The sequence below is a fragment of the Pleurodeles waltl genome, chromosome 5 (genome assembly GCF_031143425.1).
Source record: "Pleurodeles waltl isolate 20211129_DDA chromosome 5, aPleWal1.hap1.20221129, whole genome shotgun sequence".
NCBI lineage: Eukaryota > Metazoa > Chordata > Amphibia > Caudata > Salamandridae > Pleurodeles > Pleurodeles waltl.
In genome coordinates this window covers 1,041,867,781-1,041,892,203 of record NC_090444.1, presented here as the reverse complement: position 1 = coordinate 1,041,892,203, position 24,423 = coordinate 1,041,867,781, and the positions used below count along the sequence as shown (strand labels likewise).

At 43.3% G+C, this 24,423-nt stretch overlaps 1 protein-coding gene across 1 annotated transcript in view; it reads right to left on the bottom strand.

Moving 5' to 3' along the window:
- LOC138297352 (alpha-tectorin-like) overlaps positions 1-24,423 on the bottom strand; it is a 149,187-nt gene that overhangs the window by 52,553 nt on the left and 72,211 nt on the right. Inside the window, exons 4-5 of the mRNA XM_069236751.1 lie at positions 16,060-16,220; positions 12,215-12,350 (exon numbers count right to left, since the gene is read on the bottom strand). Of these exons, the coding sequence (XP_069092852.1) occupies positions 12,215-12,350; positions 16,060-16,220 (297 nt within the window). The remainder of the gene's footprint in view (positions 1-12,214; positions 12,351-16,059; positions 16,221-24,423) is intronic.

Genomic DNA, 24,423 nt, shown 5'->3' with positions numbered 1-24,423 from the left:
AGACAGAAGGCAGGGCATTTCCAATGCAATCTTATGAGAAGACAGCGCTCAAAGCAGTGAATAACCAAATAGGCTGTTTGTCACTACCAGGACAGGTCACGCAACCAGGCATGTGTCCTGCCTTCTACATACATAGCACACTGCCCATAGAGCTAGCTAGGGTCTACCTTAGGAGTGACGAACATGTAGTAAAAGGGGAGTTCTGGACCTGGCAAGTAAATTTAGATGCCAGGTCCCTGTGGCAGTAAACTGCGCACGCAGACCCGCGTTAGCAGGCCTGAGACAGGTTTGAAAGGCTATTTCTGTAGGTGGCACATGCAGCGCTACAGGCCCACTAGTGGCAATTAATTTACAGGCCATGGGCCTAGAGATACCACCGTACAAGGGACTTACAGGCAAATTAAATGTGCCAATTAGGTGTAAGCCAATCATACCAACTTTAGAAGGGAGAGCACCTGCACTTTAGCACTTATCAGCAGTGACAAAGTGCTTGGAGGCCTGAAGCCAACAGCAGGAGGTCAGAAACAATAGGAGGAAGGAGGCAAAATGTTTGGGGAGGACCCTGCAAAAAGGGCCAGGTCCAACACAATCCCCCACCAGCCTAAAGCCAGCGGAGACCAATCAACACCTTGAGGGCTTCACTGGTTGGGGTGATAGAACATGGACCCTGACTTGCAACTGCAGGGACACACTCCTGTTCTACGCCACTCTGTTCTCAGTTGGGTTGCTCTATCAATGCTTCCCGGGCAACCTAGGCTAACCCACGTGGGCTCCCTAGCTGCCGATGGTCAGAACCAGGCCCCATGCCATCCAGGGGCCTCTGGTCTCTGAAACCACAGTGAATCGGGGGCAGTAGCCCCAGATGCATAGCAATCTGTCTCCACTCCACTTCCAATTAGTTCAGGGAGTTTACCCTGCCACTGATCCACCAACCTACGGTACACACCCATAGGTCCACAGGGGTTGGAGGCGAGGCTCTCCTTCCCTTACCCCTCCTTCTATGGTCCCGCCACCTTCTCCTAGGAGTGGTACCATCAGAATCCAAAACTGTCAGGGCACTGGGTACAGCCATCCTTCATAATTCTCCTGCCATCCCAGAATCACCACCCAGCAACTGGCCGTCCAACCCAGGGTCATTACCCTTGGATTGCACCAGGGTCCGGGGTGGGTCTCTCCCTCCTCGAACCCCCACTCCCAGAGTTCCGCACCCCCCCAACATTGACCACACCAAGTGCCCCCCCATAAGGTCAGAGTTTACACCCTGAACCTGCCTACCCAGCCCAGAGTCACCAAACTTAGAAAGGACCATTGCCTGGTGAATCAGGACTTCCTGAGGAGCACACCTACCCCCATCAGGTCAGAGCTTACCTCCTAAACCTGACCATCCAGACCAGAGTCACCACCCTGCGGCTGGACCACTGCCTGCCAAACCAGGACTTCGGGTGGGGGGAGGGGGGCACACCTTCCCCCCACAAGGGAAACACCTTCCCTAAGGGCTGCACTAGAGTCTGGCTGGCACAGGTCTCCTGACTTCTGCCCACCTGGCAGAGCCTGGATCCCCCAGCCCAGAAATGGTATCACCAGTGTCATTCCTTGGGTGCTCTTTCTTCAGAGCTGAACCCTGACCCTCTAGGTTCTCCACTGAGGCCCTCAACCCCCCTCTCAATCCTACGCCTGTATTTCTGCCTCCTCCACTCTGGAGTGAGACTACCAGACACCAAGCCAGGTTGAACGCTATCACCAGCCAACTGCCTAAGTCCTCCTGGCAAAATGGGATACATCTCAGCAGCTAGCCCTACGGTGCAGGCTAGGTTCCCAATAAATGACTCTAACCAGATTAGCGTCATTTTTTTACGCTAAGGGGCATATTTATACTCTATTTGCACTGAATTAGCGTACTTTTTTTGTACTCTAATTCGGTGCAAAACTAACTCCATATTTATACTTTGGGGCTAGACCCGTCTAGCGCCAAATTTATGGAGTTAAAGTCATTTTTTGGAAGAGGAAACCCACCATGCCTTAATGAGATGCAAGGTAGGCATTCCCGTGCCAATAATGACTCTATGGCCTTAATGCCATATTTATACTCCCATGCAAAAATGGTGAAAGGGAGGGAGGAGGGGTCAAAAAATGGGGCAAAGCTTGCTTTGCCCCATTTTTTAAAGCCTGGGTCAGGGCAGGCGTTAGGGGACCTGTGGGTCTATTTCCATGGTGGAACACCATGGAATAAGCCCACAGGCGCCCTCCCCAAGCCCCAGGGGCACCCCCACCCACACCAGAGGGACTGGGGAGGATAGGGGACCCCATCCCAGGTATGTACAGGTAAGGTTGCATTTTATTTTTGAAAGTGCCATAGGGGCACCTGAAATGGGCCCCCATACATGGCACAGGGTGCAATGGCCATGCCCAGGGGACCCTTGTCCTTTGTGCTGGCCATTGGGGTGGTGGGTGTGACTCCTGCCTTTTCTAGGGCAGGAGTCATGTGGCATGTGGTTTAGCACCATAAAATGACGCTAATCTGGTTAGTCATTTTTTTTTACTTTAACCAGCCTAAAGTTATTTTTTCGGTGCTAAACCCTCTTCTTCTTTACTGACAGCCCCACCGACTAAAGTCATTTTATTTTACTTCAGCCTACCCTTTGCACCAGCTTGCACCATTCCATAAATATGGTGCCCGGCTGGTGCACAGAAATGGTGCAAGCCGGTGCTAAACTTTTTGGTGCAAAACTGAGTTAGTGCAGTTTTGCAGCAAAAAGTATAAATAAGGGTCAATATTTTGTAAGTGTGTGCCACTTTTTGCGTAAAAAAATGACGTTAATGCGGCACAAAAAATATATAAACCAGGGTCTAGCACCAAAGTATAAACATGGAGATAGTTTTGCACCGAATTAGAGTAAAACAAATGTCGCTAATTCGGTGCAAACAGAGTATAAATAGGCCGCAGAGTATAAATATGCCCCTAAATATGGCATTAAGGCCATAGAGTCATTTTTTGCATGGGAACGCCTACCTTGCATCTCATTAAGGCAAGGTAGGTCTCCACTTCCAAAAAATGACTTTAAATCCATAAATGTGGCGCTAGACGGGTTTAGCACCAAAGTATAAATATGGAGTTAGTTTTGCACGAATTAGAGTTAAAAAAAATGACACTAATTTGGTGCAAACAGAGTATAAATATGCCCCAAAGTGTGAAAAGTTTGGAGAAAAAAAATATTTTGTCCAACTCTGCGTGTTTCTCAGGAAGCTGTATTTGTTTTGTAAATCCCTGTTTACAAACGTTAGTAGCAAGGTAGGTGGTAGCATGGAAAAGCAGATGCACTGATGGAACACCTCCTTGACCAAATAAATGCTAGTAGCACAAATCACTTTTTATGTTACTTTTAATCACCTTTCCAGGTCAAAAACAACGTTTCGTGATGGAAAGTAAAGAGTTTAGGAACAATGGGCACTGGCTTGCGTCTCTTTTTGTGACTTTACACCAGTGTAAAGCCTTGATAAATTCGCCCCTGCTTGCTTCAGTCATGAGGCCTCCACTAACATAAAGGGAATCTTTAAATTACAACCTGTGCTCTAAGGGCCAGATGTAGCAAAGGGTTTTACCCATTCTGTGTCTATGGGAAAATATGTTCGTACATATGGCCCTTTGTTCTTAAATATTTCTGCAGGGTTTTAGCCTAAGGTATGTCATTTTCAGGGTTAGCAGCACTATTAAACGGTGCAAAAATTGCTTGTGGTGACAAAATATCATGAAAATGGTGTCCTGTTATGTTATGTTCCATTATGTTATGTCATATTTTTTCCTGTGTGCAATCTTAAAGCACACTCGACCCCAGGATATCAGCCCGCTGTGGCTAAAACAATGCTGATGCAACACTGCACCAAATTACTTGTAATTAGAAACAGTAAATGCACTTAATTGACCAACAGTGAGTGCGAAGGTGGAGGCACGAATTTAGGAATGTAGAAACAGCTAAACACTAGGGCGCATAGTGGGAGTCAGAAAGAGGAAATGGATCAGCATGCCACATTACCAATGTTAAGCATATTTCAAAAACTAACAAGAAGCTGAACACAAAGGGCGGAAAACCAATAAAAGTACTATTTGCTCTAGAGTGACTGATAAAGTGAAAGCAGAAAGAAGCAGGCAGAAGGAGGTGAGATGAATTCAATTAAGTATTTGGATGCACAAGCTGCTGAGTGCAGAATGGATGAACATAGATGAAGCAAGACCATAGTGCTGCTTCCCATGAGGGTTTAGGTAGGAGGGAAGAGGAACAGTCTCAATAGAAGGAACAGGAGACGGGTGAAGTAAAGGGAAGATGGGAAGATATTAATTGAGAGAAATAATTGAAAACAAATGATAGGAAACAGAGGCTAGAGTGACTTGTGAGTTGTTTAGATGGTGGTCAAACACAATGGGCTTTTCCAGATGGTAATTGAGGAGCCTGGTTGTCTAACTTCGATTGAAAGCAAATTCAAAATTGTTGCTGCAGCACCACAGAAGCCTTGAATGGCCATTTTTGGTTCTGGATTTCTTAATTTCATACACTTCGTAGTGCGATTCTGTAGACCTCTCAGAGTTGTGTTGCCTCCGAAACGTTTGATGGGTAAAAGATGGAAACCAGGTGTGTTCAGGAAAAATGGCTTGTAGGTAATACATTCAATGTTAAATGAAACTGAATTCCAGGAACAAGAGATTGCACAAGGGTACTGAAATCATAAGGCTGAAGAACGGCGTTCAGTTTCTCAATAAAGAATAAGGTGGACCTGGCTTTACAGACTCTTTGTTCAGCAGATTTGACCTATTTGATGATGCAACATTGTACGCAGCAAGCTACAGAAAGCTAAGCCATTGTCAATCATATTGCACAGTAGAAAAACAGAACAAAGTAAACTTGAAAATTACAAATTATTGTTCAGAGCATAACATTAAATTTGTTGTTGTTAAGGCGTGCACAGTGTGATGTGTAACAAGGTCTACCAGATCTCCACATACACACTATGTAGCAAGCTTATCCGCTTGGGTGCTCACTTAACAAATTGATGCATTATGGGAGCTGTAGTCCCTTTCTCAATTTTTCCAAACGGAACTAACGCACTTGAAAATTATTTGCAAAATGAAAGCCTGGAGCTGGATCTATGTTGTGCTGTGGACATTCAGCTTGGCAACCCTAACTACATAGGACATGTGATAGTCCTATGGAGACAGGTGCCGAATGGTAAATAAAAGGCCGAGGGCGAAGTGGAATGCAGTGTGCACAGTATTGCTGCATAAAGATATTAATTACAAAGATGAGCAGCATTGATTAGGCATGGGAAATGAAATCTGGCATTATCCAGTGTAAACCACCAAAGACTGATTGGTAATAAGCGCTCCACTGCTTTCTTCATTTAAAATAATACCACTTCTTCAGCAGAAGCCTTAAATATTATGTTAAGATGGGGCCTGAATGTTCATGCACCAGTTATGCATCCCTCAGTCTGTCCATCTCTCCGTTTGTCCCTAAATCCATTCGTCCGAACCCTGCCTATATGTACATGCATCTGTACTGTCTCACTGCATTGTGTGGAACTGTATAAGTGCGCTATGCTGTATGTACGTAGCAGTATATATGTTGGATGCTCCTGTGTATGCATAGCTGTTGCTCGTTGTGCACTGGTGCATGTAGACGAGTGGTCTGTGTTCATGGGTACCAGTATGTCTGTTGATCCGCGTGCCCCAAAGGCTTTAGGCCTGGTGATCTGAGTGCATGCTTGTAGATATGTCTGGTGTTACTTACATCTGTGCTGCTGTCCCTACGTACACTGATTTGTGCACAAACCAATATATGTACATGTGCAGCTATGTCTGAATGTGTGCATGCATGTGTAATCTGTCAAGCTGCGTATGAAAGTTATATGTTCTAGCACTCATGCACCATTTAAGAGGCAAACCTACTGACTTTGTCAAAGCCTGTTTCAATTCTGTGAGCAAAGCAGAGGTTAGAACAGCCAATTGGATTTCTAACAGTTCCAGTCTCGATACATGGAGAGAAGTCAGGGACCTGGTGGATGTCTGGGAGAAAACCAGATGCTTTAATAATACATTTAATTCTCCAAACCTAGAAGCCATATTTAAGCACATCACAGTCAGTGGGCATCTTTGACATGTACTTGGGCTTTTTTTCTGGACCTCTTGTTATGCCTGACTAGAACCCAAGCTTTTCGCATAGTGATTTACAAAAACGTCCAAAAACGTCCAGTACTTGCAAAGCATGCAAAGCACTTGATGTTGTTTCCCAAGGTATTTTTTCCCACTTCTGGCCCGTGGCTGAAAATTATTGGCGTCTGAAGTATCTAACATCAGAATTACAAGGACAGTGTGTACTTCTAGGCACTCGTTCTTGCTTGATGTAAACAGCATGAAGGAGGGCTTTGTTAAAATACCTGCAAGGCCGGGCCAAGTGTTCTTCTGTCAAGTGCCCGCTATTAAAATTAAGAACAACTGCCTGGCGGACAGCGCATTATTTTGAACATAATAAAATGGGAGAAATTAATTTAATTAAGTGCTGGCAGTCCTCTGCCCCCCCCCCCCAACACACACACACACTTTTGCGTGTGTCACCTGTGCTCAAGAATTCTCTGTGTTTGTCTGATCCTGCATCCGTTGTAATTTCATTACTGAACTACGGATGGCTATCCGAATGGATGATGTTTCCTTTTTCAGTTCAACCCAGAACAATAACTGCCTGTTATCCCTGCCCTCAACAAGACCGGATACAAAAGATTTCACTCAAGAGTTCCCGTTTTTGCTTTTCGTATCCTTGCTAGTCTGCATGCTATCATCATTTGCATTTAGAACAAACAAACATGTCGTCCTTGCATTCTTGCATCTCAAAAGGATAGTATCGAATGTTTAATCACTGTTATAATTTCACAACTAATCGTTGAACACTTTGGAAATGTATAACTTTAAAGAAAATGAAAATATTATGAAACCCTGACAATGCAGTCGTCTGCGTGATATATGCAGCAGCCTGTGTTTGTTTTGATATACTAATACTAGGTTAAAAAAACCTCTTAAAAACAGAACCAAAAATAAGTGTTGTTCTACTGAACATCGAACCCAAGAATGTTGATGTACAAGAATATTATTACAGTATAAGGAGGCACAATATATAGACAGGTAAGTGCATGTAGGGAAACATAGATGTATTATTCCTAACTCCACATCTAATTATCTTGAAGATATATTTACCACCGAAGTACATATATGTGTAGTCAAGTATAGATAACTTACACTAACTTCTATATAATATTTTGGATTCAATATTTTGCCTTCAATATTTGCAGGCGTCCATAGCCTGGATTTGATATTCACGCTGCACACCAAATAAGCACTGTCAGAATTCTCTCCTCTTTGGACAGTCGGGTCCATGCAAACTCAAGAGTGGTTGCATAAAACTAATATCATCGAACATTAGTGCGAGTTTCAAATATAATGAAACCACATTACCTATAACCAAAGTGATGGGACCTGCAAGTATGTTTAAGCTTCTGAGAATGACCTCCACCAAGTACTTGAGCATCCTTTTAGATGTGGTCTTAGGTGTAACTAGATCTTGATTCATTTTGACAAAATGTAAGCAGCCTTTCCCTGCATGTAAAAAGAATTCCTTAGCAGGCTGTGATGAGAAATCACTGTGTTTGTCCTGTATAACAGCTAACAATGTTCCTAAACGGATACGAAACACCTAAAAAAATACACACTGAAAGGAATAGCAATGATACAACCATATACATTTTAGACCATGCTCCAATCAAATGACTTCTGTAGTCTTTGCACTTTGAATAGCAAAATATTGCCTCTGTAGTAGTTTCTCGAGTATATCTGTAAGCTGATTATACCATGGAAGCCAGACCTGTGTTCTAGAGTTCAGGGCCAGCAGAATATCATCTTCATCAGCTTTTAATAGCAGAGACGGCCAGAAGATCCCAATTCTTCTAACACTATTGACAAACTGCATTAACCAGCATCCTGGCAGATCTTACCTTTCTATTGCAGTAAGGGTAGTGCACCAGCTCTGGGGGGAGGCAGCAAAAGTGCCATCTCTTAGGAGATAGGGTGCTGAGCTAGTCTCCTCCTCTCATTCAACACTCAACAGTGATCCAACACTGAATCCCTTTTTAGCAAATCTGCCCCCCTATTAGATTGAGTGCTCAAACCCTATTACAGTTCAAGTCATTCAAATAGTGACATGAATAAGCTTGACACAGTCAAGTCGCACTGTAGATTTTTGCTCGTGAAGTCAGCCTGATCCAGCAAACACTACAAAAACTTCTCAAAGTACCCATAGTTCATCACTAGCAGTACTTCTGCACTAATATTCTGGCACTGTCACAAAAAAAAATGTATGCAAGTATAATTTCTGTTGTCACTTTTTAAGAAAGATCAGCGAGGAAAGCACTTTCACACCAACTTCGTGTGAGTCACTGTATAACACAAATCCAGAAACTCCCAGAGAAGAAGCTAAGGAAGGTATGTACTCGCACATAAAATGTTATGGAGTCACCAGATCTTAAGTACTCAAAAAACACTTGTCTAAAACCTGTCAGTAGTAGTAAAGTTTGCACTTTGCGGAGATTACAAGGGCTTCGCACTTAACCGCCCTCAAGTTCAACAGTTGCCTGTCTGTAAATGACAAAGCTATCTTTGAAATAAATGTAAGCAGGTCGCCACTTTCATAGTATGTATGCATTTTTTTCCATAGTTGTGACACCTGAGGAAAGAGTAGTGGATGCGCTCAAGGAAATGTCAGACATGTTAGCCGTCAAAGGTGGGTAGAGTGGGCATTATGCCCCAGTCCCAAGCTTTTTCAGGGCCCCATACTCGAGCTACAAAATTAGTTCCTAGATATTGAAGCTGCCCTCTTTATTAATGACCATGCACCTAGCACCAGGTGGTGCCAGAGCTGCTGTGTTTTCTTATTCCCTGCAGAATGTTTAGGGGCATATTTATAAGCCCCTAGCGGCACCTTGTGCCACATTTGCAGCATTTATTTTGACGCAAATGTGGGGTTAAGATGACATTTCCCAAGCGCCATATTTACAAAGTGGTGCAATGCTTGCATTGTGCCACTCTGTAAACTCTTGCGCCACATTATGCCTGCGCCAGGCATAATGTATACAAGGAGGGTGTTCCCCTGTTGGGGGGCTGAAAAAATGGTGCAAGGAAATCTAAGAGATTTCCTTGCGGCATTGTTTTGCACTTTTAACATCTGCTCAGAGCAGGTGTTAAAAAAGGACATACCATCATTTACAATGGGCCCCTATGTACTCTGCAGGAGTAGCAGCAACATTTCGGTGCTACTCCTGCAGAGTACATCAATAGCGTCATATATTCTGACGCTATTGCCCCCTACCCTGCACCATGGTGCACCATATTTTAAATACGTTGCACACATGGTGGCGGTAGGGGGTGCAAAGAGTGGTGCTGAGCTGGATGCAGCGCCACTTTCTTTAAATCTGCCCCTTATTTTTTAATTCAAAAACACATGCTCATTCTGTGTGGTGTCATCACCATGCTTGCCCGCACTACTGCACATACACCTAAGTGAGTCAGGCGCAAGTGTTTAGAACAGTTCCACTGTTTTACAATGTGGGAGAGAAACAAAACCTTCACATACAAAATTCATTGGCATGGGAAAAAAATGAAACTATGGACTCGCCTGAATGGGAGAAAGACGCTTGCTACTGTTGTTATGTATGAGAAGCATAACCTTGCCTCGCATAGGCTTGTTTTTTTTATACATCAAAGCTGTAAAAGCCCAGTATGGATAACTGTACTGAGTGGTGATACGCACATCATCAAAGAGCAGGTTTTGTGGAATTCTGTGGATGGTCTTGGTAACATTGGCCTTTTCTGTGTCTGCTTCAGCGCAGATCTCCTGATTCAACAAATAATTTTCAACCTAACTGGAGTAGTATTTTAATTTATTTATTTTCTTAAGTAGTCAGTATATATCTGCTGTTTTATATAGTGCGCACATGGGAACAACACTTCATTAAGTACATTTGCAGACACTCACGTTCTAACAGCTGTCGAACAGTTGTCTGTGTTCACTACAAATTGCAGGGCTGGTTTCTCTTTTAGGGCTGAGGGGCTGTGCCCCTCTGAAATTCCTACACATTTATATAAAAAATATGAAATAGATCAATTTGTTTTCGTATCTCTAAACAAATAAATGCATTTAAGTTTGGGCTGTTTGTCACAGGCTGCCTGCCCCGCCTCGCTTTGAAACATGAGCTGGAAGCCATGCAGTAAATCAGATTTCTACACTGTGACACATGATGCAGAGATGACTGCTCTGAGTCCTTCATTTCCATTGTGGTCTATGGCAGCATCCACTAAAGGCCAGTGACACTTTTAGGGTCATGATTTTGGGCACCAGAGTCTTCATCCGTCATTAGCAGACACAGATCCCACCCTTTCCACATTTGTCATGCAGTAAGAGTGGATGCAAGCACATGTGATTTAGTGCCTTGTCTTTGGTAACAGTGTAGCTAATCTTGTGTTATTTTTAATATACTGCTTCCCCTTGTCACACTAACATCCCCCATGTGACCCCCAGGACCTGGCTGCAAATTGCTGGATCATTTAGAAGTGGAGCAGCTGTATTTGTTTCTCGTGAAACTGTTCCAAAAGACAAGCAGGGTTCTTGCTCCCTTGCGAAATCGATCCAAATATCCGAGTCAATCGCAAGGGGAGAAATACGTGCTTACTGTAAAGGTAGTCATCTTCTGTATGCTGTTAAAACTGGCCCTATCTTCATTCCCCTAATGCACAAACATGAATTGATATGCAAACAATGAATGTTAGAATGTGTGCAAGGTATGTCAGCCATTTAGTTTCTCTTATTTCACATGTTTTACTTAATGTTGCGTCTCCCAAGAGAGCTAGCTGTTTCATCATTCTGTGTTTCTGTGCATTGTATTACTATTGCATAGTGCATACTTTGACTTGTGCCAGGTGTTTGAGTGGCTTTGAATGAGAGCACTGGTGCTGAGGCTGAAGGCAAAGCTAAGTGCTTGACAGTGGGTTGGTCTCTCTGCAGAGAACACAGATCAATGGTCATGTATTCCAGTTGCAAATTTAATTCAGAGTAAATGTGTGTTAAGGGGTGCGTAGAGGTCAAAATGTTTAGAAGGCAAAAGCAAAATGAAATAAAGTGCTTAAATGCGAATGAGCGCAGTGTATGTTTGGGGTGGTAAAATGATGGAGATGCGAAGGAGTGCATTCAGGAGAGAGGGAAAAGAGGGTGTTGAAGAGGAAAGCAAGGAGGTTGAAAATGTGCAAATGAACGAGACTTGAAGAAAAAAAGCATACATATCTAACGTACAGCACACATAACTGAAGACCACCCTCCTTCCATAAGCCTCAATAATATTTAATTCACAGTCTCACAATTTCAGAATTGAAACATTTACAATGTTAGTTATTTATAACTAATCACTGTTGTTACTCATTTATCTCAAACAGCTAACAACCATTGACAAAGCCAATAGTACTGATAGGTTTCAGGTGTATGTCAGTTGTTGTGTTATATTTCTGGATGCAATAACATCTCAGAGAGAAACTAAAATACAGGCCGGGTGGCACACTATGTAAACCACAGAAATATATGTTACATGTTCCCTTTTTAGAGAGCCCCCACTATTTTCATCCCACTTAAAGATCTGTCTGCACATATTTCTGTATGATTGATTGTAGCCAGCAGCTGTGGGTGCTTCCTGATGCCTGGTTAGAGCAGTTTCTTCCAAAGCTGATGCTGCATGCAGTGCAAGACACTGGGCAAGCACACACTTTATAGGGTCTGAAGTTGTTGCGGTGTACAATTTGCACATTAAAGTAACTGTTGAATGTATCAATGCAGTACGATATGGGGTAGTTCTTAATGTGTTTAGTATTTTAAGACTGTACGTTCCCACGGCTTTATAAATCTTGCTTTCTCACTAAATTCAAATACATCATTTGTTAATCCTTTTTCAATTGTTTCTTGGGAGTTGCCTTGGACCCCACGTTTGTCCATTAAGCTTGCTCGCTTCACTCGCTACATAAAAGTCCTACCCAACTTTTACGCCCTACCACTTTGAAATGTAAGCAGCCGCCACTGAAAAATTGAGCTTCACATGATGCACATACACCAACAATATTATAAAAAAGAATCATTCGTACCATGTGAACTCTGACAAAGATGTTGTCTTCGAGAGTGAGAAATGGAACAGTGATCCACATGTCCTCAAAATCCTTGTCCTTGTACAGCATCATCGATACAGAGAAGTTCCCATCTTCTGTGTTTAGAGTGATGGTTCTGTAGACAAAATACAGAGATGTTTATTCTTTTAGATTTCAGAGCATTACCTGGGATTGATAATTCTATTTTTACGAGTCAAGTGCTTAATTTGTACAGGTGGTTGGAGGTGGTGGGCAGTCAATGTGGGTACAGAGAATTATTTTTTCATAATCAAACACAGAGCAAGAGAGAGAAAGGCAGAAATGGTGGGAAAGCTGCAGTGTATGACCGCAAAACAGGGGCAAAGGGAGAAAGCAGTGATAAAAACTAACATGAAGGAGTGAGATAAAGAGACAGGAATTGTTGGATGGGGAAGAAAGATCCATGAGCAGGAAGACTAGGTAGCCTTGGAATTCAGCAACCCAGGCGATCTAGCAAAGGAAACATCCTTTAAAATACCTTAACAAGAGAAAGACATATATACAGGGATTACAGAATCCCATGTATTCTAAAGAATTTAGAGACAGGGTTTTGTATAGGGAGCGCAGAATTCTATGTATTATATTGAAATAAGGCAGGTGTATGCTCTTTTCTGATTTTGGGAAAGAAGGGAAGATGAGAACAAAAAAAAGCAAAGACCACCAAGGAGCCAAGAGCACACTCCCACAGCGAACCTTAGACACAGGAAAAATTCCCAGGTAATCAATAACAGTAATGGACCATATGGAGTATCAGGATACATAGTGGACAGTTTGTGTGTCAAGAGACCTACTGCATGACAAAGATACAACAGATCATGTAACACAACAGAAATTGCTTCACAAAGCTATTTATTTACCCTATTTCCTTGGCTCACAAGAGACTCATTAAGGCATGCATGCACTAAGGGTCAACCGCCCTGCCCCAAAAAAATACCTGAAAGGTTGCCAGTTTCCAGCCATGTGGAATAATTATGAACGTGATACATAAAAAAAGCATAATTTTCTTTATTTGAATATCTCTGAGTGACAACACAAAACAACGGCACTTTGTGGAAAACTTCACCATTCCATAATTTCTTCCTTGGATTACCCTTATCCAGAGATGTTTGCAATGCTTAATTTTTGACAGTGGTTATAATTGGTAAGTGGGGCCCTCATTTTTGGGGACGTGGACTTACGTCTCATTATGAGACTTTGACACAGATCAAGAGTAAAGAGAGAAAAATGAAAGAAGAAATAAGCAGAAGATGGGAAACAGAGACAAATGAAGAAAACAGGGATGAAAAGGAACCTGCAAGAATGAGGTAGAGACAGAAAGTGTAGGGTGGAGTTATAGTTATCTTAAGGCTTGAGTTATAGTTACTTGAGATAACTACAACTGCTGAATTTTTTTGGTTTTGAGTGTGTAAAATCTGAACCTAACTCTAACATATCTGTAACCTGTGGGTGTAAAAAAGCGTGTGTTTCCCATGTTACTTCTCAAAGGACTTTTGAACACTACTACAGCCTGATCCATTGGATGGAATTACACCAAATTTGTAGTTTTTGAGATATTAAAGGCAAAATAAACTTGTATATATAGAGCCACAGATCCTTTGCGATGTATACACGAATAATGATGAGCTTGTACAGGGAAAATCACAGCTTTCATTGGTTGCCAACACTTCAACCAGAAAGTGTTGGGAGTCATCTTGGGATTCCACTTCAGCCAAGTCCCAACAAAAAAGTCAAACATGAAGGAAAAGGGGCCAGGGTAAAGACACCCTGACCCCTTACTCTGGTGCTGGGACACTAGAAGGACCCTGTCAGAGCAAAACAATTATTAAGAAAACATTTTATAGCAAATTTGCGACATCATCATGAATTCACAGTAATAATTAAAAAAAAAACAAGCATGGTCACCTGTGCTTGTTTTTTAATAAGCCTCCGGGTGGGCCAGGACCTGAAAGCATTGAAAACATAAGGAGGGGACGCATGGAGCCCCTCTCCAGGGCTCATATTTATCCTGGGGACCGCCACCCTGCCAGGGCTTTGTTCATATTACATGCCAATGGCCATCTGGCTAGAAGTACATTGATGCAGTGTGGCCACGTAGCCCCAGGGACAGGCACCTCCCCAGGGCTGATTATAATAATAACTGAGGAGACCATTTCAGACCCCCTGCCTCGAGGACTGCCCATCTCCCTGGGGCTAATTAGCTAATTCAGGCGGAGGCCGCACAGCCCCCCCCCCCCCACAGCCCTGGAGGCTGCCACCTCCCCAGGGCAAAATGTTTAAATCAATGTGGTGGGGCCATCTGGCCCCCACCGTAGCCTCAGAGGATGCCACCTCCCCGGGGCACAAACTAAAATTTTTCTCCCTCACCATGCACTGCTAATTACCCCACAAATTACAGCACTCCTGACATCTTTGGTAACATCATTAATAATCTCACTGTAACATCTGTGACATTTTTGATCAGATAACTGTGCATGGTGGGAGCGCGAGCTATAGATACCTTAGGGTGCGAGTTATATTCACTTGAAATTTCTATGGCTTTGTACGTTTAACATGTGAGCCTAACTATAACGTCCCTATAACCTTTGGGTATTTCAAATTAATTTTAAAGATTTTTTTAATTCTATTTATTACATATATATATATATTATTTTTTTTTCCCACAAAAACTAGTGATACGCTGCACTCCAGGAAAGTGTCTGTACAAAATTATTTAATCACTTTAACCACCACCAATGCGTTTCGACTCCCAAGTCTTGCCAACATGACACTTTCCTCAAGTGCAGTGTATCATGAGTTTTTGTGTAAAAAATAAACGAAGGAAGGTCCGTTCCTGATGCTAGCACCAGCCTGGAGAAAGCGCACTGCAAGGGACCGCTTTGTGTGATTATAATATATATAATTCACCAGTAGATAGTTATAGTTAGGACAATGTTTCCACAGAAAAAGCCCTTTTTTGACTTGCCTATATCTTTGGCACCGTCTTCTGAATCTCCACTAATTGTTTTTTAAAAAGTGTGGCAGTGATTCTTGTTGCACATAAAAAGTTTAGTGGTAATTTGTCAATCAGGAGCCGAGAAAAAGGGTGTTCCAAAAAACGTGCGTTTCCCTTGTAAATTCCCTTAGGAGTCCTTGAACACGACTACAGCCCGAACACTGTGTGGTATTACACCAAATGTGGCAGAAAGTTAGCTTTTCATACGCTTTTGCTTCTTTGCTGTAAATCCTTTTAGTAGTATTCGCGAAAGTAAAGGAAATCCAAATTTGTATATCACTGGCTGCGACGACTTCTAAAATAATGACAAATTTGTGCAGGGAAATGCAGAGTTCTGATTTTCTGCCAGCTCTTTAAATCAAGAAGTGTTGGCAGCCATCTTGTGACTTGGCTTCAGCCGAGTCCCACAAAAAAAGTGAAAAAAAAACACAAGAAGCCAGGGCAGAGTCACCCTGGCCCCTTAGCTCTGGTGCTAACCATGTCAGTATCATGAGTGATGTAAAATGTGAGGTCATAAGCAGTGCATTACGGCGACGCAAGTTATAGTTAGCTCGGGTAACTATAACTGCTGAATTTCTATGGTTTTGTAATTGTGAAGTGTCCGCCTACTATAGCGTCCCTGTAACCTTTGTGTTTTTTAATTGAATTTCTATGTTAGTTTTTTAGTAGATAGATAGATAGATAGATAGATAGATAGATAGATAGATAGATAGATAGATAGATAGATAGATAGATAGATATTTTATTTTACAAATTAAGCACTGGATCTTTGCATCCACCTCTTTTAAAATTTAGGCCTATAAGCTGACCTTACCTGATATCAACGCTAATCCGGTTCTCCCCATTTGGCTGCTGTACCATGTAATTAATAGGGTACCGACAAGCAAACGTGATATTGATGTATGATCTTGTGACAATATCGGAGGAGTTGCTATGTATTGTGTTTATAAACACAATATGTGAGTCATCTGAGGCCTGCACCAAAAAGAAAAAAACACTTGATCACTTATGATAAGCAATAATTGAAATCAGATTTTGTGATACATAATAGCAGTTTGAATATGACAATTAAATGCACATTTGGAATGATCAATGTTATTTTGTCCGAAAAGCGCCAAGGCTTTGTCTCAAAGTTCAGTCCTACGTATGGCCATAACTGGTAAACATGGACAGTTGCAAAACAGAGGACGAATCAGTTGTGCCCAATGGAGCTAACTGATTTAGTCTCTATTAGCTAAATATTTTGGGACAAGTACTGCCCTATTTAGGGTTGAGCGATCTTTACTTGTTCACAATGGCTACTGCGTGCAGTGACAAAACTTCATCCTACTTTGGGAGTTTGTTTTCAGAAAACAAAAAACTTTGTCTTGCGGGCGCATGACTCATTACCCTTACTTAGCACAAGACTACAGACCCCCGCCTGCTTAGAATAAACATGCATTTATTTGTACGAATCACTTTGAAAGACGGATGTTGCCCACTTAGACAAGAACAATACACCCCCACCCCACAAACTACTTCTTCCTTCCCTGTTCTTTTTTTCTAGGGCTATCTGGACAGAATAGACAAGACTTGAACAGCTCCTGGAAGTTAGGTCTGGTCTTCTCGTAGACAGAGGCAAATGAAATGCCGTGTGAAAATAGGGCCTTCCCAGCAACCCCTTGAAGGAACCTAGGCACCCATCTGATTTTCTGAACCTTTCAGACTTAGAGACTTCGATAGACTTTGGGTCATGGCCCCCCCGCCAGACTTTAGCTAATAAGCTGATGCTTCAATACAACTTGGAGGTGCACCTCCTTGACACAGGCCTTTATGGACCATGCTGCTTCCATAATGTAGTTCTGAGTTCTGCCCATTTCCTCCTGCCCCCTGCTGTATAACTGCTACCCTCACCTACTGCTCCTGCTTCTGATTTTGCATACCTGGAAGACTCCAGCCATCATTCGATGTTAAGCGATAAAGACACAGCGCCTTGAAACCCTCTCTACCTTTCCCCAAAGGCTGCTGCAAAAGACTACTGCTACAAGTGCACTGGTGCACCTGAAACCATACTCCCTCCCAGCACCACTTTTTGTTATTTTCTTCACTGCTGACCTGGAGCTTTGAAGCAGCCTAGTTCCTAGTTTGCTTGTCAGCCAGCCAAAGGAAAGAAATCTGTGCAGCTAGGACCAGCCCTTTGTAACACTGTGCTTGAACTGATAGCAGTGGATTGGACTCTTAGGCCCATATTTATACTTTTTTTGCATCGCATTTGCGTCATTTTGTTTTACGCAAATGTGGTGGAAACTTGACTCCATATTTATATTTTGACGTAAGCCAAGTCTAACGTCAAAATATTTTGGGTTGCACCATTTTTTAGATGCATTAACCTTCCTTGCGTCAATGAGATGCAAGGTAGGCGTTCCCATCTAAAAAGTGGTGCTATCCTCATAGCCCCATATTTATCCTCCCAAGCTAAAATGACGCATGGGTAGGACGAGCAGCCAAATAATGGTTCAAAGCTTGCTTTGCACCATTATTTAACACCTGGGTCAGACCAGGCGTAAAGGGGACATGTGTACCCATTTCCATGGTCAGACAACGTGGAATGGGTCCACAGGTGCCCGCCCCAAGCCCCAGGAACACCCCCACCTACACCAGAGGGGCACCGCAGGATAGGGGACCCCATCTTAGGTAAGTAGGGTAAGTAGTGGTAAGTATTTTTAAAACGTTTTTAAAGTGCCATTGGGAGTCCTGAAATGCCCCCCTCTGACATGGCATTGGGTGCAATGGCCATGCCCAGGGGACTCTTGTCCCCTTTGCTGGCCATTGGGGTGGTGAGCATGACTCCCATCTTTTATAAGACAAGAGACACGTGGTATGGATGGTTTTACATCAGAAAATGACACTAGGCTGGTTAAAGGCATTATTTTTGCTTCTAACCAGCCTAGCGTCATTTTTTGATGCAAAACCCCCTTCTCCCATACCGCCACCACCACCCGGCTAACGTCATTTTTTTTACACTAGCCCACCCTTTGCACAAGCTTGTGGGATTCCATACATTTGGTGCCTGGCTAGCGCTCTGAAATGATGCAAGCCGGAGCTATACCTTTTGACGCTAAACTGCGTTTGCACAGTTTTGCTTCTAAGTTGCCCCTCTCCATCATCGAGGTAGATCCCTATTAAGCAAAGAACATTGGATCCCTGCCCCTCCCGACTGCAACATTTTGGGGACCGACAATACCTAACTCTTTACCAGGAGACAGCCTAATCTTACCTGGCCACAGTAGATCACTTTTCCAAATTCTGCCTTTTGTAGGTTGCAAGATACACTTAGAGATGATTGCGTTTTGTTTTCAATGCACATTCAGCGTTCACATAACTGTACATTTATGATATGTCCGCGCTGGCAAGAGGATGCTGATCCTTCATATTACAGTTTTGTGATTACAGTGAGTTAGCAATCTGTATATCTATACAAATATTTTGGAACCATTCCACCATTCTAGGAACTGCATTACCACTGTGCTGTGTTATTACTTTCAGGGCTGTACCAGTGTTCAGGATCACTTGGTGTTTGGTGTGCCTTCTATTATTATATCCTTGTTCGCCCTGTAAATATTGGTAAATATTTTGAGACAATGGGCCTGCCAACACTGCCATGGAAAGGCTGGAGGTAAGGGGGGCTCGGGGTGCCCCTGGGGGCCCTGGCGCCGGGTACCCCAGGTACAGCCCCAATGCGCATTTCACTGCCCGAATTTCGGGCAGTGAAATGCGTGATGGGTGCTGCTGCACCCGCTGCACATCAACATCGCTGCCGGCTCTATTATGAGCCGGCAGCGATGTTGATGTGACTTTTCTGCTGAGCCAGTGGATGGAAGAAAAAACAACAGATGATGGACGGAATGCAGAACAAATCAAACATTCACCCCCCTAGTCACAGATCTGGGTTTAATCCATCAGTTTTTTTGCTTGCCATGCCATTTCAGTTTAGACCCAGCCATATGCAAATCAGTCTTGACCCTGTTCCCCATGGGAACAGTCCAGCCCAAATTGCCAGGCCAGGTTTTCCCTGGACCAGAAACAAGCATCCTGGGACCAGTTTCAGGGTATCACCCTTTAACAGCCGGGCTAGCTTGAATCTGGTGGCATAGCAAGCACGGGACCCACGTCTGGGCATACCCTTCCCACTTGGGGCAACAAATGCAAAAACAACAGATGATGGACGGAATGCAGAACAAATCAAACATTCACCCCAGTCCCAGATCTGGGTTTAATCCATCAGTTTTTTTGCTTACCATGCCATTCCAGTTTAGACCCAGCCATATGCAAATCAGTCTTGACCCTGTTCCCCATGGGAACAGTCCAGCCTGAACTGCCAGGCCAGGTTTTCTCAGGACCAGAAACAAGCATCCTGGGACCGGTTTCAGGGTATCACCCTTCCCAGGATTCATCAGCCAGGCTAGCTTGAATCCAGTGGCGCAGCAAGCAAGGGACCCACATCTGGCATACCCCTGCCACGTAGGGCGCACAAAGCAACATCACAAAACAAAATAAAATGGTGGATGGAGTGTTGAAACTTTTCAAACACTCACCCCCAATCACAGATCTGGGTTTAATCCATTGTTATTTCACTCATCACGTCACCCCAGTTTGGACCCAGCCATATGCAAATCAGTCTTGACCCTGTTCCCCATGGGAACAGTCAGCCCGAACTGCTACGACAGGTCCTCCCTGAACAGGAAACAAGCATCCTGGGACCAGTTTCAAAGTATCACCCTTCATCAGCCAGGCTAGCTTGAATCCAGTGGCGCAGCGAGCAAGGAACCCACATCTGGGCATACCCCTGCCACTTAGGGCACACAAAGCAACATCACAAAACAAAATAAAATGATGGACGGAGTGTTGAAACTTTTCAAACACTCACCCCCAGTCACAGATCTGGGTTTAATCCATCGTTATTTTGCTCGCCACGTCACCCCAGTTTGGACCCAGCCATATGCAAATCAGTCTTGCCCCTTTTCCCCATGGGAACAGTACAGCCCGAACTGCTAGGCCAGGTCCTTCCTGGACAGGAAACAAGCATCCTGGGACCGATTTCAGACGTGGGTCCCTTGCTCACTGTGCCACTGGATTCAAGCTAGCCTTGCTGATGAAGGGTGAAACCCTGAAACTGGTCCCAGGATGCTTGTTTCTGGTTCAGTGAAGACCTGGCTTGGCAGTTTGGGCTGGACTGTTCCCATGAGGAACAGGGTCAAGACTTATTTGCACATGGCTGGGTCCAAACTGGGGTGGCATGGTGAGCAAGAGAGTGAGGGATTAAACCCAGATCTGTGACTGGGGGTGAGTGTTTGCATTGTTCACTCGTCCTTCATCCTTATGTGTTGCTATAGATGGAGAATCACCAAACAGTAAAAAAAAAAAAACACTGACAAAGTCCTATCTTGGGGAAGAAATCTGTTGGCTGGGCTGATGTTGAATGATTATTAAAGGAATAAAGAAAAAATATAGATTGAAACAAAATATCATGGTTACTACTTCATCGGATTTTTAAGAAGGTCTGTATTTTCATCTGATGTCTCTCAAGAAACGTTTTAGTATTAATGGATTTTTAAACATTCAAAGAAAAGGTTTTTGGAGTTGCTTAGTACTCCCTTTTATGTATGGATGTTGACACTACATGACCTTGTAGCACTTACAGCCATTGGGGAAGACTTTCTGCATGGTTCTTGACTTTCTAGCTGTGCAAACTTATAATAGTTATCCCTTTTAAGTCTGAGTTACAATGGTTGTATTCTCTGTGGTACTTGAGGATGGTTCACTGAGTCAACTCATGGAGTCTTTGTGTTGTGTGTTTTGTGTTTGAGTGACCTTTGATAACTTAGTGTTTCTATCATTACGTAGAGGTGAATGGTGTTATTAAGGGCCACCTCATAACAAACAATATGGGTCTGTCGCTCTGTAAATGAGGATGAAGATGGACTATGAACAAATTCTGTTGTATCCGTGAGCGCTGGTACATGTGGTGTCACGCGTGAGGATAACTGTACTACTGAGGAACATTGCTTTGCCAATAAATGAAGGAATGAAAAAACATTAGTATAGCCAGACCAGCTGCTTCTAACTGAAGAGTCCCAGTGCTAGAATTAGCAGAGTAACCTATCACTACTGCACCTCCCTAAAAAGAAAAGACTTTAGGCAAGATTTAAATAATGATTCCAAGTTGGTATCTCGCAACGTTATCAGCAGCAACTTCGACACCTTAGCCGCCAATAGGGAGAAGGATCGCCCACCGATTCTAGTTTTGCAGACTCTGTGGATCCCAACCATACGAGTGTGGTAATATGTCCTCTAATTTAAAGAGCTGTTGTTGTGATTAAAATAAAAAAAGGTAAGCTCCTATGAAACCTGTGCAAACAAAGGCCGCTATAAAATATTGCCTGATAACTCTCCTCCACGGTAATTACCCTTTCCACGCTTGAAAGGAAAGAACGTTGCATGCATGACTCTGTTGCAAGCCTTGTCTATCAAGACTTTATGATGGTGCAAGAACAATAACTCAGATATGTCTTAGTTCACCTCCTGGACGATATCACTGCTCAGAGGTACTAAGCCTCCTCTGAAACATCTTGTTGGCTTTATTGACCAGGATCATTGCTGCTCAAGCAGCCATACTTCAAACCTCTTGAACTAGTCTTAATAGTCAGCCATATTTTTGTACTTCTTTAAGTTCATTTAGACAACAAAGGTTCTGAGTCTTGGCTGCATGTTTCAATAAATTATGCCTTTGAAAAACAAAGAACAAAGCAGGCAGAGTACTACTCTAGCCTCCATTTCGATGTCTTCAAACAGAAAGAAAAGAATGACATTGTTCAGACTCATGGCAGAGGATGATGCCGGGGGAACGACCAGGGTGATAAATGTGCACTAATGACAACAGAAAGCTGAGGCTATGGAGTCCGGCTATTCAGACAGCGTGGAATGTCTAACACCACATTTCCATATGAATTCATGGATTTTGCTTTTAAGACTTTTGAGAAGCTCCAAAGCAAAGTTATATTTGAAGTGAACACAGGAGAACAAACGGCAAAGCCATGGGTTCTTATAGGTCGTGAAGATGGAACAAAAGCAGCAATAAATTGTAAACTCCCCTCTGATGCTTCCGGATGTGGTGGTCACATCTTGAAACACCATACGATGCCTTTCTTTTTTCCCCTTCGCATCTATGTCTTTTCAATAGTATTTGTAGAGTTTAGGTAAGGCTGTGAGAGGAACGTTTTTCTGTCTGAAAGTCTGGCATTTTGTGTCCTTGTGTGAGCCTAATTCTGTTCTGCTGCCCACGCTATCTTGGTGTCACTAGAGTGAGATTGTAATTAGTTATATTAGGCTATGCGTTTTCAGAGAGAACATTTGTTGAAGGACTGTTGTCATTTTGAAAGAGCTTGAAATATATGGACTAAGTAGGAAAAAACCCAGAGCTGCCTCTGTCAATTTGAAAAAAAGCTCCCAAGGGACAGAGTATTTCTTTTTTACCTCTGAAGCTGTTTGGGAGAGAATTTCCATTATCATAACGCGAGGAGTATCTACAGGAATGCCAGGGACAGGTGGGATGGATGGACTGGATGACCTTCTTGAGCCTTTGAACACACTTGATGCATACAAATGGGCATTGTGAGCAGTCTACACTGCTGTGAAGTACATCATGGTCCATGTAACCTTTATGCGACATGATCATTACAGCCATATCCTACATTCTCCCAGGTGTGGGACCCCTCTTCAGTATAAGTTCTTAATGAATGTGCAGATTAATTGCCGGTAATCTTCACTACTCCTATTACCCTTCCTTGTCTCAGTACGTACAGCATGAGGTCATCCAATTTCCCCCCCGGCATCATGCGGCCTAGCCAAAACCAACGAAATACCCACATTTCCTCCCATATCCTCCCCTCCCCAGCAGAAACCACCTGTTTACCTGGCTTGGTCCTGCTCTGTTTTTCCAAAGTTGTGAGTTTACAGATATTTTTGATTTTCAGCTGCAGCACACACAACAATAATATAAGTATTTGATAGGCCAGTGTAGAAATGGGTTGAGAGCCAAAGTGGATGCCTGTGGTCTGGAGTGCACATCTGTCCTTTTCTAAACATGACTACCATCAACACACTGGGCTGTGGAGGACTAACAGTGGTGACAGCAACTGATCATACCTGCAGGACTGGCCTTTTTACACATTGCCTATACAGGGAGAGTTGCTTACTGGCCTTGTCTTTTTAAGGTTGTCTGCCAGTCATCTATAACCAGGACCATGTGGGACATGGATGACACCTGTGTGTTGAGACTGTGTGATGGGTGACTATCACCACATACAAGTTGACTTTGGATCTCCTGTGCATGGATGGTTTGCAAGATGAAGGTTGAATGGAGCCTGCCTGAGAGTAATGTGAATTGCCAGGCTTCTCCTACATTCCTGAACTCATTTGAAATGTACCATTCTATAGTGTGTGGATGACGAAAAAAAGAGGGTCTTTTTAAAGTACAGGGACAGAACTTGCGTCTTCTAGCTCCATTTGCCCCCAGAGGTGTTACCCCCAACAAGTTCTGAGGTACATTTGTGAAGAAGGCTCTGCCTCTTTTGAGTCTTTGTTTTGTGCCTAACTGACAGAGAGCTTTCAGCCCCACCCCTGCTTCATCCTGACAATGGAGAGCAAAGACAGTAGCTTGACCAGTTTGGGAACAATACATACAAAGTCAAGAACCTTGTAAAACCAGTCCCAGAGCTTGGCCTGTGGAATCCTGTGACATGTGTTAGAGGAAGTTCAAGAGTCTTACTTTAGAATTAGATGAGCTAATAAGAATATGATGAGGTAAGGGGATGAGAATGTTGAGGAGAGAGAATTAATGGAGCTGGCAGTTGAAAGGGGCTGAGGTGCTTGAATAAAGACTTACCTCTTCTCAACTGGTATTCTCTGTGTTCTTGGATGAAGACAAGACACCATAACTCTACATTCCCTTTCTGCAAACTGAGCTAGATATAGGGCAAAACTCCCCAGTCATTGTGCCAGGGTTATGGATCCCTGAATGTTTACGTCCATTGCCAGGTTGGAGTGCAGGAATCAGAAAGATTGTCATCTTGCTACAATTCCAATGTGGAATGAACACACTGACTGTCCGGGAAAGATTTCGGAAGTACTCTTGCAAGAA